The 21,939-nt window shown below is 28.5% G+C and overlaps 1 protein-coding gene across 4 annotated transcripts in view; it reads left to right on the plus strand.

The window, feature by feature from the left end:
- Nucleotides 1-20,042, plus strand: part of LOC112684458 (prolyl endopeptidase FAP) — a 234,175-nt gene extending 214,133 nt beyond the window's left edge. For 2 of the 4 annotated variants that reach the window (XM_025555998.1, XM_025555999.1), the window contains 15 exons: nucleotides 3,257-3,309; nucleotides 3,373-3,593; nucleotides 6,403-6,560; nucleotides 8,482-8,588; nucleotides 8,662-8,785; nucleotides 10,315-10,544; nucleotides 12,148-12,309; nucleotides 12,593-12,738; nucleotides 14,501-14,628; nucleotides 14,698-14,795; nucleotides 15,689-15,883; nucleotides 15,957-16,114; nucleotides 16,392-16,603; nucleotides 19,358-19,497; nucleotides 19,578-20,040. In XM_025555998.1, the coding sequence (XP_025411783.1) occupies nucleotides 3,257-3,309; nucleotides 3,373-3,593; nucleotides 6,403-6,560; nucleotides 8,482-8,588; nucleotides 8,662-8,785; nucleotides 10,315-10,544; nucleotides 12,148-12,309; nucleotides 12,593-12,738; nucleotides 14,501-14,628; nucleotides 14,698-14,795; nucleotides 15,689-15,883; nucleotides 15,957-16,114; nucleotides 16,392-16,603; nucleotides 19,358-19,497; nucleotides 19,578-19,608 (2,163 nt within the window). In that variant the 3' untranslated portion in view covers nucleotides 19,609-20,040. Of the gene's footprint in view, nucleotides 1-3,256; nucleotides 3,310-3,372; nucleotides 3,594-6,402; nucleotides 6,561-8,481; nucleotides 8,589-8,661; nucleotides 8,786-10,314; nucleotides 10,545-12,147; nucleotides 12,310-12,592; nucleotides 12,739-14,500; nucleotides 14,629-14,697; nucleotides 14,796-15,688; nucleotides 15,884-15,956; nucleotides 16,115-16,391; nucleotides 16,604-19,357; nucleotides 19,498-19,577 lie in introns of all 4 variants that reach the window. The other 2 variants (XM_025556001.1, XM_025556000.1) reach the window with 2 other exon arrangements.
- Nucleotides 20,043-21,939: the final 1,897 nt, after the last annotated feature.

The following is a 21,939-nucleotide window of genomic DNA, read 5'->3' on the forward strand; positions in this document are numbered from 1 at the left end:
TTTACACCAAACGTACCGCACCCAATTGTTTTACGCATGTCTTCTCATTGCAAATAGTGAAGGGGAAGAAAAAGGTTCAACCTCTCGTGAAATGTACAACCTTTACAACGATGCTCCAAACACTCATTGCACCTTGATTGCTATCGTGGCACGTCGACGTACATTTCATTACAGACATTTATAATTTATACAGAGGCCCGTTCGCGTTGTGAGAAACGTTTCCGGTGGGCCAGCTTAATATATTTCCTAGAACGAATTTACATTTTTACGAACGTGGGTATATGGACTCTAAGCCGTGCTCGATTAGGCAACGCGTGACGATTAAATGCAGTCACGACGCATCATTGCACTTAATGGAAACGCTTTTTCTTACATTTTAGAGTTTTTTTTTCGAAATTTTTATTCCACACGAATATTTTTTCCTTTGCGTATAAATTTTAATTGTTTGTTTACCATGCACCTATTTGAGAAACAATTACGGAATAATTAGAAGTTTTCGCTTAGTTTATTGAATTTAAATTGCACATAATTTAGCATTATGCCGTGAAAAGTAATTCTGCAGGATTATACGCTGATAAATTTAAATAATAGCAAAGATTTTAATCAAATGGAAATTTATTACACTTCAAAATTACAAAATTAAATCATTTTTACAATTATGAGATAGAAAAAAGATTTATGTTTTTACTATATAATTAATAAATATCAAAAAAATAATCAACAACCTACTGCATAGTTGATTTTAAAAGTATACATTTTACAATAGAAACACATAGTAAAAAACCATTATTGAATAAAAAGAAAAAAATTCAATGCTCAATCCACTTAAGTTTCTACAAGTTCTTACAAATTATATTTTATGTTCAATTTATAAACAAATAGTTTCACTTAAATTTATTGACTATAAAATATATCCGATTGAATAATGAAAATAATTTAATGGAAATTGATATATTCAATTTCTTTAAAATTTTATTTTATAACTCTTATTGCACATTTCGCGATTATAAATCATTTTTATCTTTTTTTTTCTTCAGAGAAAATCTTTTGAAAACCTTGTTTCCAATTTTAAAGTTTATATATAAAATTGATAGTTTAATGAATTTAAATCATTAAAATCAAAAGGGTTTTCTTTATTTTTATAGTTTTAGCATGGTTTAATATTCAAATATTTGGACATTTTTTATTTATTTATTTATTTTTTTTTTTTGATTAAATTCAACTTTTTTATTAATCAATAAATGTATGAGAAAATTGGTTTTATATTTTTAAATATTTAGGTTTATTTAAAATTATTTTATCGTCATATTCAAATAAAAAACAAGAAAACATAAGTAGTTTTCAATATATAAAAAAATAACTCATCAATTATTTTGAAAACTATACCAACAATAGCGAATGATGATATAAAAGCCTCGAAAAAAAATTTCAAGAATCTTCATTTGTTATTTTTTGAGTTACAATAAAAACATTGTTCTGATTTTCTTTAAAATCGATATGCCGTTATTTTATAATTTTTCGTTATGATAATAATGAATTATAAAATATTATGGTGGTGATCGAAGTTATAATTGTACTTGAAATTGTATACACAGACCAGCGATTGGAACTAATACAATTTAATTTGTTTCGGTTCTGGCCAGGGAAAAAAATTTCTGTTTCGGTATCAGTTTCGATTCTTGTTAATAAAAATTATTGGTTTCGGTTTAAACTGGTTTTAACCTTAACTATTAGCCTTCTTTTATTTTACTTTTTAAATAGAATAAGTAATGTTTCACTTTTTAAAATAAGTATAGAATACATAAATATTGAACATTAACATTTTTAAAGTCTAATTTATAAATATAAATATCATATATAATATGTTATATAAATATTATTTTTCTATTGGTAGGTAATTCAAATATGATGATTTCTCACGATAGACATTAATCTATAATCCAATTTAAATAATAAGGAATGTAATTTATTTGTAATTCTTCTAAAGCATACATCTATTAGGCAGGGCAAGAATGGATTATAAAAATATATATACCTTATACCTACTGTTGTTGAAATCGCTGAATTTTGGATTGTTGAATTATATACAATGTACAATGTAATTTACTAATAATATAAAATTTTTCAGTTGGTAGAAAATAATCAGCATACGAAGTTTTATTATATTTTTAACACAGTAAAACTTCAACTAGCTTGAACTGTACGCACGATGATTACGGTTTTTTCTTTAAGTTACCAAGCAATTAAAAAAAAAAAAAAAATCCTGTCTTTTTTATTTCCCAAGTATACTATAGGTTATTCACAATGGTTGAGTATAATACATATAAATAATAAATATTTTACTTATTCACGTACAATCGGCCATATGGTTATTTTTTCATTGATATTATAAATAAAATATTATTACGAATAATATCATATCTGGCGACATTAGAGGCGGCTCATCCCATGGTGCACAGGGCCACGGGAACCACCCAAGAAAATTATATAAAAAATTATTAGGTTTCTATAGCAAATTTAGATTGGTTATTATGCGCATATTCTGTAATTAACAGAAAAATGTATTTTTAAATAAAAGGTTCTGCAGCTTTTCATGTCAAGAAGTGTTTATAAGCGGAGCTTACATTTGTTGTGCTCTGGACAGTCTTGCAAAAACTAACTACATATATGGACACGTCGGTTAATAATACTTGGTCGTTTAAAGTGCAATCTATGTGTGTACCGGACTAGTTTTGATCGTTTTTATTCGTCGATCGCATGAAAACAAGATTTCTTGTTCATGTTTCATACGTAATGAGTTTGTACCTATATATTTTACCCGATTGCATAGGTATGTTACAAATTATTTGTACTCAAACGTATATGGTCCATATGAGCTGCCATCGAACAAAAGTATAATAATCAACGCTATACATCAGGCGATAATGATTATCGAGCCAAGTCCAAGTTCCTACGCGTACTCACTGTATCTCTTAGTACGTTCAAAAGTATGATCGGCTTAGAATAAATCAAACTTCGACCGGGTGCGTTCGGTTGAAAGGCCCACAAAAACTCAGTTCATTCGCTTAGGGGGGGCGCTCGTGGATGAAAGTCGAGAACAGCCGCTTAGGGGAGCGCTCGTGAATGAAAGTCGAGAACAGCCCGTTCCCATCCGGAAAAGATCTGTAGATCGTCTTGTGACAATGCATGGATATTTGAATATTCTGGATACAAGTGATTTTTTAAAAAAAATTTTATTTTTTCCTTTCTTCCTCAGATTTACACGAACACGCGAGAAGCCAGGTACCACGTGTTCGAAGTAGCAACCCAGTAAGTATACACGTACAGGTTCGGCCGAGTCGAGTTCTAATGTGACCGTTATTGTTCCCCCAGGAACGGAGTGCCGCTAACGACTGTCTCAAAGACGGTGGATGATGCCGAGCACACGTACATCCAAAGGGCACGGTGGACACCGACGGGCAGCGGACTGGTGTTCGTGCACGGCAACGATTTGTACTACAAGATCCACGGCAATCGTCACAGCAGGATTTTCAGGATCACTGACACGGGTTCGGCCACCGTGTTCAACGGCGTACCGGACTGGCTGTACCAGGGTAAGCGTGGTGTCCGATGGGATATCATTTTGACATCACGACGATGTACGCGCGTTTAAAATTAAAATTAAAAACTGTACCGCCTATGCGGGCGCAGCAGCTAGACGTCGCTGGGATCGTTTGCAAACAAATCTGACATTCCTTTCCATTTGAGTGCTCGTTGGACAGATCGCCAACGATTGCAGCGTCGTCTAGTGGCTGCATCCACGCGACCACAACTTATTTCAATAAAACGATGGTAAATCTGCATAATATTTCTAAATTATCAGTGCTCGAAGTTAAATTCGACTTTTCACGAACACCGTGATTCACTTTGAACATTTGTAAGCTAATATATTTTTTTTGATTCAAATATTTTCGTTATCGAACTCCTTACAAAAGAATAAAAGAGATAATCACCACAGTCCGTTTGTTCGAAACGTTTTTGACTATGATTGTTGTATGCATATGTAGATAAACTAATAAGTAATGTAATTTACGTATAATCGTTATATACATTATACTACCGACAGTCAAAACCGTATTTTCGTTTCGATAATGTATTTCAGAAAAAGTAAATTATTATTCAACATACAACTTTCTGATCACTCTATTCCAACCTAGTAAACGAAACCGTGATGTCTTATTACTTGAAAATATGATTATGTTTTTGGCTTCTTCTTTTTAATTTGACCTAATCTTAATTTGACCTTACTTAATCTTCTTTTTAATTGTAATTTTACTCTTGTCTAATATCTATAATGCAATGCTACGCCTATCCTACTACCCACCGACTTGGAAATTTGCCGAAATCATACTAATTCCTAAACCGAACAAATCCCTCGATAAAATTACATCATACCACTCCATAAACCTATTACCATCATTATCTAAAATATTCGAAAAATTCTATTAAAAAGACTTCTTCGTTTAGCTTTCGAAGCAAAAATAATCCCAAATACACAATTCGGTTTCAAGCAAGATTACTCAACCATTCATCAGCTTCATCGTATAATAGATACAATAGCAACGACTCTAGAAAAGAAACACTTTTGTGCAGCTGTTTTCTTAGATATAGCACAAGCGTTTGATCGAGTCTGGTTCGACAGACTTCTGTACAAACTAAAAAAATTTCTTCCTGCGCCCTATTTTCTTCTCATAAAGTCTTACTTGAGCGACCGCACATTCGTAGTTCGGCAAAACTCTAATCGCTCAAAATATTTTAATAATAAAGCCGACGTTCCTCGAGGCAGCGACATTGCTCCTTTTTTATACAGTGTCTTTACTCACAATATCCCAAAAACCTCTTACACTGAACTCGTAACTTACGCAGATGATACAGCTATCACAGCGTCTAACGAAAATTCAACTATAGTTTCTAGTATGATTCGACAACACCTGAACATAATTCACTTATGGACTAAGAGATGGAAAATAAAAATAAACAAGTCCAAATCCTCATACATCACTTTCACCCTAAAAAGAGAAACATGCCCACCAGTCACTTTTAATAATATCCCCATTCCCGTCTACACCGAAACCAAATATCTTGGCCTGATCCTAGATAGGAGACTGACTTGGGCCTCACATATCAAAAACAAACGCAAAGCTCTAAACTCCCGTCTTCATCTTTTCAAACCTCTATTACGTTCCAAAATGAACATCAAAAGCAAAACATTTATTTATAAATTGTTACTTAAACCACTATGGAATTGTGGTATCCAACTATGGGGAGCCGCAAAACCATCAAACTTAGCAACTCTGCAATCCTTTCAATCAATATGTCTTCGACTTATCTCTTCATCTCCCTGGTACGTCACTAATAAAAACTTAAACAAGGATTTCAGAATGGAACCCCTTAACAAAATCGCAAAAAACTTCTATAATAAATATCATAATAAAATCCAGTCAAATAAGAACCCTCTCATATCCAAATTGTCTTCAAATAAACAACCTAACAACCCAATTCGTAGGCTAAAAAGAAAATGGTGCAAAGATCTCTAAATTTAACTTCATCTTAACATTCATACTCATTCATTTCATTACACTACATTACAATAATAACTAAATAGTAAAGTAAAACACATGCTGGGTGTCACCAATGGGTGCCTTCCCTTATCTGTCATACATGTTATTTTATATATATACCTATTTCAAAAACCTATTTAATGTACAAACATATGTATAGATTGTAGATTACTTACTAAATAAAAAAAAAAAAAACGTATACACAGCATAATTTTTATTTCTGAAAATACTTCTTTATAAAATCCATATCACACTTAGGTGTATACATATTTATCACAAATTATTTATGTTGTTCCGTATAATATAATTCCAATAAATGACATACACGAATGAAGTTAGCTAAAATAAATATCAATAAAAAAGTACAGTTAAACATTATGAAATAAAAAAAGATTAAAATGGCAAAATATAATCAAAAATGTTATTTAAATTCAAGTTATAATTTATTTTAAGATATTTTGAAATTTAAAACACCATTTTCCAATAATATTTTTTCAACAAATATTTAAATCGTTCTTCGGTACACTCGAGTTTGTTACATACGAGTATAGATACGAAAAGGTTGAACAAATATTGTACTATTTTGCATTTCAAATAAATGTTTTTTGTTCAATATCTATTAAAAAAAAAAAAAAAAAACCCAATTTGGTTTTCCTTGAGAACTTTTACGCAACTTTATATATAAACACTTTATTTTTTTCATTGGTATTCTACAAAACATAAAAGTAGAAAATATTTATTTTGCTATTACATTTAGAATCATGAAAATGTCATTGATTTTTTTTTTAAAATTGATTTTCAGAGGAAATATTCAAATCGGACGAAGCATTTTGGTTTTCACCATCTGGACGATACTTAGCTTATGTGACGTTTAACGATTCATTAGTTGGAGAATACAAATATCCAATTTACAACACTAGATATCAGTATCCATATTATCAGTCGATACGATACCCTAAGGTAATTTTATAAATATGTCAATTCATTACAGTCGATTTTCACGGTAATTCAAATCCAAATATCACAGTCTAGCGAAAATTTTTTTTTTTTGTTGTTTGTATAATAATACCTGGTCCTTATAGATCTTCATGCGCAAAATTCAAATCTGAAATTATTTTGTCTCTGTCACGTCTAGGTTTTTTTACAATTGAGATATATAAGATAGTATAACATTTACATATATATAATATACGTTATTATTTTATTTGAAATATTTTAATTGCTATAAATTTAACTAAAATAAAATTAAAATAATTACTAAGTAAATTTATTTAAAAAAAAAATTGTTTATTTTAATTCTTACTTATAAAGTATTAAAAAAAATATATTAAAGTAACTTGTTTTTAGTTCTTTTTTTTTTGCAGGATCGTAAAAACTAAATTTATTTGATTTTCTTTTGCAGCTTTGTTTTTCAGTTTCATGTTTTAAACCTAACTAACCTAACCTAACCTAACCTAACCTAACCTAACCAGCAGTAATCGGCTATCATACTAACATCCTTTCTACCTTGATACCGTCTTTCTATCTCTGTGATGTCTTGATGAAAACGTTCACCTTGTTCTTCACTTAATGAACCCAAATTTTCCGGAAAACAGTCAATTTGCGAATTTAAAAAATGCAATTTTATATTCATATTACAGCCCAATACTTGTAAATTTTTCAATAAATCGGCTACGATCGATTTATAATCTGGATTTTTCGTATTACCTAAAAATTTCGACACCACGCTTTTAAAACTAGACCATGCATTTTTTTTCTACGGTGGTTATACTATTTTGAAAATCTGTATCTTTCATTAGTATTCTGATTTGTTGCCCGTTGAATATACCTTCTTTGAGCTTTTTTCCAGATAATACAGGAAATGTATGACACAGATATTGGAAACAATGTCCATTTTTATCAAGGGCCTTTACAAATTGCTTCATTATTCCTAACTTTATGTACAAAGGAGGTATAATAATAAAACTTTTTGTGGTTCAATTAAATTATGACATATTATATTTTTAGTTCCCAGTTCTAAGTTCTGTATTTTTGGCCAATACTTCACCGACCAATGTTTCATGCGATTTCTGCTGTCCCATTCATATTGTAGCAATATTTATTATATATATGACATATTAATTTATTAGTGGCCTAATTATCTGATACAATAATAAAAAATAGTTGAAAATAGTGGCTCAATCATTGGGTCTACCTGTTATAAATGTAAAACTGTAGGGGTCCAATTAGCGTAAACCTTTTTGAAAAAAGATTAATTGTAACCCAATTCCCGGGCACCCATTCGGACTTCATATGTATATATTATAATAGGCATTACATAAATTCTTTAAATTTTAAAATAATTGTATTTGTTTGTTTATTTATTTCTATGTAGATTGTCTAATAAGTTCTCTGATCGTTTTGGTCCGATTGGTATAATATACACTACATATAATATTAATTTTTATACCATTGATCTATATATATATATATATATATATATATCATTAATATCAATAAATTATTATTTTTTTATATATAAATAACCATAAGATATCCCATTACATTTTGACCATGCTCTTTTTTATAATTAATTATAATTATGAAATAGTTGAACAGAACAAGAACAACTATTTATTTATAATTTTTAAATGTTTATTTTGTTTGATAGTTAAATAAAAAATAGATAAAATTCAGAAAGAATCAGTGACATTTGTATGTATAATTTAAACTAAACAATTTATAATTCAGTAATCATGTTAATAAAATATTTATTATGTAACGTTTTTCAAACTTAAAAGTTTAAATGATTAAGCATAATATGGTTTTCATTCAAAAATATTAATTTTTTATGTTTTTCATTTTTCACGCAATAAAATCTTTGAATAATTACTGATTCTAGGCAGGGACACCAAATCCAATTGTGACAGTGTGGATAAAAGATTTGAAAAACGACAGTATATCAAATGTTACCATGCTAAGCAAACCACTAGCTTTACAATTGGAAAAGTAAGACCGATTATAATTGAATCGTTATGATCTGGTAACTGACTAATATTTTTTTGTTATTATGATTTTATAGAGAACCCTATTTGATGCACATTAAGTGGGCAAATGACAAAAAAATCGGAATCGTTTGGATGAATAGAAAACAAACGGTAATGGTCATTTCTGTGTGCTCTGAACCAAAATGGGATTGCCAAGACGTAAGTCGAAACAAAACAAATACGAGTATATCGCTACGTAAACGGTATAAACTACCGAGCTGTAAGATCATTTTTTTTTTTTTTTAGACGATATCAAAATAGAACGTCTAATCTTTTAACATTGATTTATACTTTTTTTTTTTTTTGTTGGTATAGTACGTTTTTTTATTTTTTAAATCCTTGTAATTATATGTTTGAATGTGTCGTGAAAATATTACATTATAAAACCAAATAATAATAAAAAAATATTTCATTCATAAAGAGAATATTTCGATAATAATTTGATAAATAGTAATATAATATAGCGTGAATAATATTACTTACAAACTTACAATTTATAATAAGAAATTATAATATTGCTATTTTCAATCACTCAATTATAATTTTATAGGATCAATATTTAGTTAAATTTGTTTTTTCTTATTCCATCGGAAGATACACATAAAATTATTGTTGAATATATTTATTTATTTATATATATATTTGACATAACATTTTTAAAACTTTAATTTTTAATATTGCTAAATTCATGAATCCTATTTTAATAATTAAATAATTATAATAGTACATGAAACTTATAAAGAAATCTCAGAGAAATAACAACTAAGTTTCTTTTTTATAATGGTTATATAAAATAATACGGTCTGTTAGTCAGCAAAATGGTTAAATCGCATAGCATACATTTCATTTATGAAACATTTATATGTTGTATAAGTAGTTAATATTTGATTGAGCGCATAAACTATTTTGATTAGAGGGCTTCCTGAAAGCCTTTTCCACATATAAAAATTTTACTAGACATAAAACCAATGTTTTAAATTTAATAAAACTTAGACGAAATGTTATGGTTAAATTATTAAAAATTATACTAATTAGGAGTAGTTTTTTACCACAAACGTCATACAAATGTACAGAGAATTTTTCATGCCACTTTTTAATTTTTTTATTATTGCTTTTATGATTGTGAGAAAAAAAAATAAAAATTTCTTTACCATTATAATGAAATAAAATAAGAACCTATTATTGGTACGATAAAATTATATAGATAGTGTGTTATAATAATTAAGAAATAAAGGTAATAATATGTACTTCGATAAACTATGACAAGGCTTAGTTTATAGAAAAAAAGGATTTCAATAAAATGATAATTGAATGCAACTTAAATTTTTTGACATTAAAAAAATTTATTCATAGAAATAAATAAATTCTTAGCCTGAAGCATTATTATATTTGTAATTTAGGACCCGTTTTGGATTAAAAATTCATCGTCAGGTACGTACAAAGTTAATGACTCAAATCAAATTTTTATATAACTAATGATGAATTTTTGATTTGAAACTAGTTTTATATTACAAATACAATAATACTCTAGGCTATACATTTATTTATTTATTTATTACAATACGTATACTATTATAATATAATATATTAATTTACTAATTTTAGTTTTATTTTAACGCTTCATAATTAGAATAAATAAATGTAAACATAAATTTCGTTTCGGTATTCATGGTTGCGTTTGTTCGTAGTCCTTTGTGGAGAAAATCGCCGATGGTCAGGGATGGTTGGAGAACACCGAGATCGCATTCAACGACGAGGGCACTAGCTACTTAGCGATCCTGCCTGTGTTGGACGGTCCGCATGGTACATATCCGCACATCTGCCTGGTCGATATTTCCACAAAGATCATGATCCCGTTGACAAGCGGAAGTTTTTCCGTCGTTCGCATCGTCCAGTGGGACAAGACGAACCAGCTAATGTAAGTAAAGTTGTACCTATGATATCATATTTACGGGTCCGCATGACAATAAAATCCGTAGTTGACCCTTTGCATGGTTCACTATATGCCGCTATCATGAGGGAAATATACGTGAGAAGATGATATGATCGTTGACTGTCAAAATTAATTGAATGCCCTTAAATAATAGAAAACGTCTACAAATAGATTCTTTTTTTATTATATTAGTCATCGATTATACCCTCATTTGAATAATTTTACGTCTTCTCTTTAATCTATTAGGATATTGATTTCTATTTTGGCTATGTTATCAATTCTTCTATTTGGACGTGTATTAGCCGATATTCATTGTAACGAAAAATCATTTTATTTTTATACGTACCAATCTTATCTGTATAAATTTCCAATTTTTTGCCTATTTTTCTTTGTCTTGGATTTTTAATTCATTATTATAATGAAATAGACTTAACATTATGGAATATGAAAATTGTTGAAATTTATTTCAAAATATTATTTTTTTACTTCTTTAATTTGACCGGTACAATATTCATATTAAATTATTCAACTTATTCAACCAAAACAAACGTTAAATAAAATATCTATTCACCTAGATGTCTTTTTAGCATAATATTTGTTCCATAAAATTGCCTTTTCCTGAATAGGCCTAGCTAATATATTTATACCATAAAAAAAAAAAAACTATATAATGTGTAGATTATTTTAAACTTTGCGAGAAAAATTGCTATTATATTATTTGAAATTTATACTAAAAATGTAATTATAAATATAAAATCAAATCCTTGTATAATATGATGATTACAATAATAATATCAATAGGTAGTTTTAATGAATTGAAACAATGATATCCACTGTGTAATTACTATACGCACATTGCATTATTTCAATGCATAATCACATTATAGCGAAGTGCATTACTTAGATAACATGACTACCATTAATATTTATTATTAAGTTTTTTAAAACGAAAAATTTAATTTGTAAAAAAAAAAATCAATTATATTTTAGTAATGTTGGGTTACTAATTTTTGCATATTGCACGTAGATAACTAAGCGTCCCTATATATTTTAACCATACACTGCGCCGAGCGGATAACTACTTTAGGGAAAGACACACAATTTGTGAGGCTATCATAATAATACGGACGTCTGAAATCTCGGATGATATTGCGATGTTATATGATAAAATTATATAACGTTCCATACATCGTACGTCGCTTTTGTAATGACAGCTTGTTCATTTTAGATCGATTGTCACTAGCATTTTTATGACGTGCTCACATGTAACACCAATGAACGATTTTTTTATATTGCCGGTTTTAAACGCTACGGTAAAAACAATATGTAAATAAATGTTTATTTGTTTTTCCGTATATCAAAAGATTTAATTTGATCATCTTACCGGGACTTAATTTTCATGTGATTCGATTATATCCATTTTATCTTTCTTGATAGAGTTGATTCAGAAAATCAATAGTTCCGTCTGAAATAAATAAAATGCCCATATATTTGTAAGTATGCGTGGGTTTGTATTTTAATTAACTAATTTGATTGCAGTCTCATTTCCGATTATTATTATAAATTGTTCACTGTGATTAATTTGCAGATATTTTGAAGCAATACCAGAAGGTAAACCATCGCAGCGGCATCTATACAAAGTTCCTGATAACGTGAACAGTACATCGGGCTGGGAGTGCCTGACATGTCCACCGAATGGACCACAAAAGAATACAACAAAAATCAACATTTCTACTAGTTCGGACATCAGGTAGAACACAAGTTATTTTGTAATATTTTTGTACGATAATTATTATGACTCGAGAGATAAAATCGTCACATTTTCTGATTGAAACTCAAAATTTAATATTTTTTTTGATTATATTATTTTCATTTAAAAATCTCGTTATAAATAACATATATCGTAAACACCTCGAAAGTTAATCGAACATGACGAAGAAACTTCGCGTTGTTTTTCTTCTTGGTTTATTTAATGTCATTGGTAGTTCATGCATTATTCGCTAGATGGTGCGTAAATATTTATATTTTCACAGTGACTCGTTCCGATTAAGTCTTAAAGGATTAGAATCATCGAAACTACCACAGGACTCCTGGCCAGTACGTACCAACTCTTGTCTATATGTCCGATCTCATTTTTGTCCGTATCAGAATTCCAAATATTACGTTTTGGAATGTTTAGGTAAGTACACACGAAAAAAACTAACAAAAATAAAAAACGTAAATAAAATATAAACAGCTTACCTACATTGTGTTTATTTATTTTGTATTTTATAATTACACAGAACTGTTGTTAAAATCAATCTGTGCAAATCTGGACGTAAAAGACTAATAATAATTGTTGTTTGTTCCATGCGATCGATAAACGAAAAAAAATTGCTTATTATTATGATAAACGCTTGGTGAAAGTTCAAGTACATTAAAAGTAATGGGCACGTATTTCTAACTTCGATTTAAAATAATTCCGTTTCAATAAAATTTATTATACGCTCGTCCACTGAGGTATATCGATAACATCGCAATTGGGCTATTATTGATCGTACGAAACGCTGAAATGTAAAAAATATGGCGTGCACTAGTTCAATCCACTCCGGTATTTTGTAAAAATGAACCTTTTCTGATTAATTGCGTGTTTTTCGTGAATTTAACGTCAATTAATATTATGTCGTGTTCAAACAAGCTACTGTCGATTTAATTACGATTCAATAAGAAATATTATAAGTATAATATCACTACTTGAATCATTCAGTCTCACTGAGAAAATTACATATTTTACTATTTCAAATTAGAGTAATTATTATTCCTGCGAAAAATAATAAATAAATAAAAAAAGTTAATAAAATTTATTTTTATTCATTTATACCGTATTAATTCACATACGTATACTCAATCGACAATTTTTAAAATTAACATGTTAAATAAAATAAAATATTTCCGTGGTAACAAAAAATTGAAAAAGTTGTTAATACAGTTCAGAACCCAAAAGTATTTTAATTCTTTAAAATACAATTTCAAAAATTCTTCTTGGTATATCTGTACGTTCTCATTATCTCCACATTTTAAATTTATGGGTAAGGTAATTTTAGCTGTACACAGAATCGTCAGTTGTATATAAATGGGATATTATATTATTATGCACTGAATATATTATTTTATACTCTTATAATGATAAAATTTACGATCAATATTTTTTAACGTATTGCTTCTCGTCGTTAAAATTCCACAACATTTAATTACAAACGAAACAAAATTCAACATCCGTCTTTAAAATAGAAATATTATATTTTTAATATATATGCATATTAGGAACGTTTTCGTCGTTACACTAAGAACGGTAGTTGTATTTTGGTAATATGCCGATAAATTTCATTAATTTGTGTACTCGTAATATATTTTTCGTTTAATGTAGGGGTGGTTTAGGTTTATGAATATTTTTAATTTACAATGTACAAATGTATATACAATTTTAAAACGTATTTTGAATTTCAAAAAATTATAAATAAAATAAACAACTATGATAGTAATAATACAAAATAAATAATAGTACCTAATAATAATACTAATAATAAGCTTCTTTTGAAGCGACGTCCGAAGATTTATATTTGTTTTCATGCATTGTGTACAACAACACAATAAAATACGAACTACCATAAACATAACATATTTCACTTATCTTTCATGACATAAATGAAAATAGATTTTAAAATTACTATCGAATTCGGGTGTTTTTCAAGTCCTTAAAATTATAAATAAAAATCATTAATCACTGGACAATATCTGTTAATTAATTTGTTAAAACTTCTTTTAGCTTTGTCATTTTCTATACTAAAGTATTAAGGATAAAATTATAGCTGATTAAACTATTCCATTTGTATAAAAGCCAGAACAAACTGAGTGCTATTGATGACGGCATGCAATAATATTATAACTTGTCATTTTCACAGGCCCTCTAGTGCCTAAAGTTATCTTAATGAACTGGCAAACGGATCAAAAAATAATGATATTAAACAATTATACAGCATTAGCGAATAGATATTCTTCTATGGCTAAGCCAAACGTACAAATTATGCAGGTAAGATTTAAAAACAATTATAAAGGATAGAAAAATTATTTTGTTAAAAAAAAATAATAATAATTGCAGGTTGAGATTGAGAATGGATTTATCGCTCAAACGAAGCTCATGCTGCCTCCAGCATTTAAAGAATATGACGAAACAGCATTTCCGTTTATTTTATACATGTAAGGTCCTTAATCGTTTTTTTTTCTCAGTTGTATTTTATGACTGATTGTCTTGGGTCTGGTTGTTAACTAGATTTTGTCGTGACAAAAATTGATTCGTCCGTCAGAAAATTAAATTAGTAAATATTTAAAATTTTCGTTCTGTTGCAAATAATTAATCAACATTATCAACATTATTTTCCCTATATACATATATATATTTATATATACTTTTTTTTTTTTTACTCGTGAAATTTTGGTTCTTAAATATTAATTTTATTATTTTTATGTTTTCATTTTTTGATTATTTTTAAGATTACTGCTGGAATTGTCAAAAGAAAAATAGAAGGTGGGTGTTCACTAACAATAAAAGAATATTCTTTCCTCGTCACAACGTGGGGTCATCAACTATTTCAGTCACTTCTTTCAATTTTTATAGCTTTAAACTTAATTGCGGGTTTTATTTCTCATAAGTTAGAAAAAAGGCCAAAAAAGATCATTGACTTTGGTTTTATCTTTACAATGTTATAATTTATCGGCTGTTGAATCATTTTTGTTTTTATTCTCTATAAAAAAAAAAAAAAAAAAAAAAACATAACTTATTTCCAATTGAATGTGTATAGGACATTTTTCAACAATTTATTGTTATTTGTTGGAGTTCTGACTATATGTATTTACGTAACCAAAATATCTACATAAATAAATACTAAAATCTGGTAACTTGTCAATAGTTGGGTAATAAATAATAAAAAATAAGAAACATATTAAGAAACACAATAGATTACATAAAAAAAAAAATGAAATAAATGAAGTTGCTAAGCCACCTTAACATTGATTAGAGCTCTTCTTTTTAACATAGTGTCTCCTAACACTTCCCGTAGAATTTATTAAATTTTTGCATTTCTGTTGTTTAGAAAAGGAAAACCCGGCACTCAATCAGTAACAGAAGAGTGGTCGGTAGATTGGGCCACGTACTTATGCAGTAACAAGAATATCATAATCGCCATCATAGATGGCCGTGGCACACTCGGTCAGGGTGACAGGTCCAGAACGTCCATATATTACAATCTGGGAATCACGGACATCCAGGACCAGATCTCAGTTTTGTTGTAATTATCGAAATCGATTTTGCACTATTGTTTGTGTTTGCGTTAACCATCATGCGTGTACGTCTGGGGACAGGTATCTCAAGGACATGCTGAAGTTCATAGACAAGGACCGCATAGGAATCTGGGGCAAGGGATATGGAGGATACGCTACTGGAATGATACTGGCCAACCAACCGGAGGTATTTCGATGCGGTATAGCCACGTCACCCGTTACAAACTGGGCGCATTTCGGTAAATACTAACGTACGATCGTGTGACATTCACTGGCACACGCGTATAAACTCTCTGGTGACATTTCCTTTAATAGATCAATTAAAATTGATAAATACAAGAAAATACATAAAGCCATATGCGCAATGTTAAAAACAAAAAAAATTACTTCGTTGATGTTTTAATTGCTTCAGCTGATCTGATGATTATGTACTGATACTCGCACATTAAACCCATACATTTAAATAATCTTCATCTCTCGTTACAACGTATATTAATTATCATAATTGTATTTTAGACTCGGCGTGGACTGAAAAACTAATGGGCACCCCAAATGTCACGGACAACTACCGGGGATACGAAGACTCGGATTTGAGTAAAAAGGCTACGACTTTAGACAAAAAATTATTAATGTTAATTCACGGCAGTGCCGACGAAACGGTCCATTATCAGCACAGTATGATGTTGATAAGAGCATTAACGGAAAAAGGGATACTATTCAGACACCAAGTGCGTAGTATAATTTTAATTATCCATCACACAAGCGCATATTACAAGTTAAATATAGCCGGCTAATAAATCTTGAACTAAATCAAAATATTTTATAATTTGAAATAATTTCCGTGGTAAATAAAAGAAATAAATAAAAAATGTATTACAAACTTAAAACACAAGCACCGTAAAATTATATTGCTCAACAATCGTATGATTTAATGGTAATGAAAACAAAAGGAACACAGCTATAATTTTCTACATATACATTAACTAATGGCTACAACTCGTTTGCACACATTTACCTTTTTTACAACTCTTGTTACAACTTTTTCGCAAAAATGCACTACTCGATTGCGCACATATATTTTGGCTGCCTATGACGACATTCCATAGTGTCAGTACTCGTTTGCTTATTACCTTTGATTTTTATACTCCTCATGATTATGAAAGTTGGTTAATTTTATTATTTTGTTCGATTTATTAACAATAATACTCACAGGACATTTTTTATTAGTGCATCTAAAATCTGAACATCCAGTCATTAAAACACGGTATTTACTGAATTTATAATTATCAATATTAAAACATCGTTTTTCTAACCGATATTCAAAAATATTAGAGATTTCTACGCCATATTAAATTTTACGTTGTTAACACACTAGTTACCATTGCACCGTTCATATCCTTAGTCTATACTTACCGAAACTTTACTAAAAATTGTTTGGAAAATTCAAATTTATATAATCTATAGTCTACACAGTCGATTATAAGATAATATATTTGATAATTTGTACTGCATTCTGTGACGATATATGTATACACGTGTCATATGTGTGAATATGTCGTTGTGCACAAACGAGTTATCTATTTTCAAGTAAACGACTGATTTCGTTGTGTGCAAACGAGTCGTCGATTTTCAGGTAAAAAATTTTGAACGTGCGCAAACGAGTTGCAGAGTAAACCAATAGCTAACAATAACGAAAGCTTATTGTTTTTGTATTTTTAATTGCAGAACATATCCTTATAAATTATTATCGAACAAAAAAATAATACAAATTATTACAAATAGAATATTTTCTTTTTCGGATATTGTCACGTCTTTGTGTGCTGACGAAAATTCACAAACACATAAGAGGAAACAATGAATGGCGCGTGTTACAATCAAAACATAACGAAACAGTTATAAAAATAGCGATTGAAAAATAAGTAGAGTAGTCGGTACAATTGAAATCTTCAAAGATTCAATATACGCTATGTTGATTGGAATCGTAATACGTTTGAAATGTCAGTATACAAATGAAGACAAAAATATACTATCGGAAAAGAAATATAATAACATCAACCCATAAATACTCTAACCTTATTAGTTGCTTTAATTATTATTGTTAAATTATTTATTACTGCCCGCTTTACAAAAAAACTTCGTTATCTTCGATTTTATTATATTAAAACTTGGGTAAAATACTTTTTAAAAGTATTTAGAATAAATACTTGAATACTTACAAAAAATAGTATTCCGAATACTTTTAAAATACTTCTAGTTTTTATACTATAAAAATAATATATGTCCACTCAACAGAAATATTTGAAAATGTAGACTAAAAATATGTTATTTTATTGTATTTTTATATTACATAACTGTTATAGTTTATGGTTTACAATAATAATGAATACCTGATATTAGCTTATACAAGATACGACGGAGAAGTAATAAAATCATTTAAAAAAGAGATGATTTGACGGTATTCAAAATACAGTAATCAGAATACTCGTTATAAGTATTCAAATACTTTATTGAATACTTTCAAAAAAAGTATTTAAAAAGTATTCCGAATATTATATTCAGAATACTACCCAAATCTGATTATATTACTATCATTAAGTTTATCGTGTTTGCTGAATTAAACTTATTAACTTTATCGTGTGAAACTACAAGGTCCGTCATTGTTCCGAAAATAATAGCTTTGAAATAAAATAACAAAAATAACTGTAAGTGAAGGAATTAAAATAATATATAAAAATACGACTGATTTATAATTTGGGAAATTTCTGTGTTACATTTTTCTGAAATTTCAAAAAACATCACTTTTTTATTCCTTCAATGACGCAACCAAAATTTGTTTTAGGAGAAAGGGGAGGGTTATAAATTTGAAAATATTTAAATTTGGATGGTGTCTAGTAGGAATAATGAGACTAATTGGGTTTAACTACATATTCCGGGGAAAGGGTCATAACCTTCAAAAACAGTAATAATTTGGCTGTTCTCGTGCGTAAAATATTATATATAAAATTATTTAAAACGTTTATTCATTCTACGAAACATAAAATATTTCAATAAATGTTTAAATTATTTAGAAAAAAAAAAAAGTAACTCTAAAAAAATACTATTGAAATATTGCATCATTCAATTATTTTAAATATTAACGGTAAAAAGTAAACTGAATAATTAATAATTTATTATTACGTCTATGTATAAATCGAATTAATATTCATGAACAAACGTTTGTTATTAATATTGCGTTCTCGATGAATAGATATTTCCCAGTATTTCCTTACAGTGTTGGAAAATAAGTGCGCAGTATAGATTCTCATCGAACACCGATCAATTTCGCAAATAATTTAAAATATTTTTGCCATAATATGGCAAATGATTACGTTAATTTGCGGTACAAACTTCCGACAAACTCTAGGAAAAACGAACACTTTCACCCGTGCACAAAACAATAATGATGAGCATTTGTTTTTTATTTTTCCCCCAACCATTTTCAGACGTATCCGGATGAAGGGCACACTTTCGATGGATCGATGAAACATCTGCTGCATGCCATGGAGCATTTTTGGGACGAGTGTTTCGGGCCGTTGGACTTCGACGACTGGGACGAGAGCCTGAACTTTTTCGCATTTACACAGTAATACAAATATTACCAATGCTTCGAGCAAAATGTTTCTGCCGACGGCTTCAGAAGTGCTTTCCGATCATGTTTCACAGGGTGAACAATCTCGTGAGAAAACCGAAGTGAATGCTCTTCCACGCCTACTCACGTGTCATTTCACCAACGAATCCGGACGTGATGGCAAACAATGTGATTCCGCAATAACGACAATCCGTGCGCATCTCCGAACACAAGCGTAATCCTAAGATAATAATAATAAAAAACAGTGGGTAGCCGTTTATGTTCTCTCCCTGTTCCATGAGGTCATCCTTTGTAGCTTATGCAACAATAACACGTACATATTATACCGTAACGATCATTGTACCATATTTTAAACCATTTTCAACAAATACTTTACAATTCAACCTTTGTGTTTGTTTAAAAAAAAAAAGAAAACATTAATTTACGCTATGTTAGAATTAATGGATACAATAGAAACTTTCTGTGACGATTAAATTCGTATTTCTAACAAATTTATGCCAGTGATTTTATGTTTGTCTCTATAAATTCGTTTAATTTATCTTAAAATAAAATTACAATAAAAGTTTTTTTTTTTTTTTTATATATATAAAGATATAGAGTCTATTTTTATTTCTTTTTTTGATTGCGGAAAATCAAATAAAAATATTGGCTCAAAGTAACTGTGATAAACGATTGTTTGTTCAACTAGGTAGTTGAATTGTTAAAATAACATTTTATTTACAAAATCCATCCATTTTATAATAGAAAAATACCACCGGATTTTCTTCGATTCAAAATAAAATATAATATGCGTCATTATTGTAATATTCAAGTAAGCACCCGTGTATTGAATAGTTCGTTTTTTATAAGAAAAATAAATAAAATTTTATAAACATTCAAGAATCAAAATTATTCAAATTATTTACCAGTTACATAGTATATTATAACTATCTTCAACAAATTTTCAATTTTTCCATAAAATTTTAAGTACACAATTCTACGACGTCATCTGCAACTACCAATCGATACAAATTTATATCGTTTTACACTCGCCTTCGGATAAGTTTATATTTCAAATTAGATGATTTGGAAAAAATGCTTTCAATTCTAAAAATTAAATATTCAAAATTTTAGTCTTATTAAAATATTAACTGCATTAGTTCTATTAATTATTTTAAAGTTTAGTGGAATAAATTTAGATTAGAATGCATTGGTTTTTATAAAACAAATTGTAAACAATAAAGTGTTATATTGACTATTAAGTATGAAATAAGTGTTGATTAAATGCTTTTCGGTTTTAGAAAAAATAATAATTCTTTTAAAAAAGTTATAAATGTATACATTCCTTTAGTGAAACATACGTGGTATTCCCCAGTATGTTTATAATGAAATGGTTCTGAATTTTGTAACCGAATTGTAGATAAATATTATTATTATTATGGATTAAATAATGTTATATTATATATTATTAAATTGTATAGAAATATTAATCTAGATTTAAGTTTTTTTTTTTTTTTTTAAATTTATTAATTATGGAATCAATGTCGACCCCGCACAGTGGGAGGAATTGCATTTCTAGCTGGCCAAAAATAGAAAATTTAGGTATGGTGATTAACGATTACAACCAGGAATATTTATTGCCACTGATATGACGATAGTAAATATATCACATTATGTAATAATTGTTAATTAATGAACTGATAGGAGTAGGAAAAGTACTGAAAGATTATTGAATTTAGCGTATCATATGGTAATCGCTTGTTATTCACGCAGTTTTCATTTTAGTTTGTCCATCTAATTGTAAAAATCTAATTGTTTTTTGCTAAATCAAAAATAGATTAACCAATAGAAATAATTAAGTTACATTTGTTTTAAGTACTATTTATTAATTAAAATGTCGTAATAAAAATTCATAGATATCATGAATTTAAAGAAATTCAAATTTATTTAATTTTCATTTTGTAGACATTTTTTTTAGAGGCTCTTAGAGGTGTGAATTTTTTTTTAGTTTAAGCTTATATATATACACTTTGAAATATGACATTTATAAGTTGCCCCAATTTGCCCCTTATTGAAATAAATATATTTTTCTAGATGAAATAAGCAACGTAAAAAATCGCTGTTTATTCGAAGTTTTGAAAAATAATGTTTTTGCATCAAGTACTTATGAATCACAAAACGCAATGAGTACTTACAAAACTCATAGGCTGGGAGAAAAGTGGGAGTTTAGAAGGCAATGAGAAATTTGATTAATGTATTAAAAAAAGTTGAAGAATTTAGTAGTAAGTTAAATAAGAAATAGTTAGACTCAAATCACTTTTTGACTAAATTTTTTTTTTAAAAAAAATGATGTGGTTGGATATAGAATTTAAAATTCTTTTATTAAAGAAATGTAAAGAATCGTATGAACCTTTTACAAGTTCTGATAGGCTACATTAATCTGTTTTAAAGTCAAGT

The sequence above is a fragment of the Sipha flava genome, unplaced genomic scaffold (assembly GCF_003268045.1).
Source record: "Sipha flava isolate LNK unplaced genomic scaffold, YSA_version1 24_pilon_pilon, whole genome shotgun sequence".
Lineage (NCBI taxonomy): Eukaryota > Metazoa > Arthropoda > Insecta > Hemiptera > Aphididae > Sipha > Sipha flava.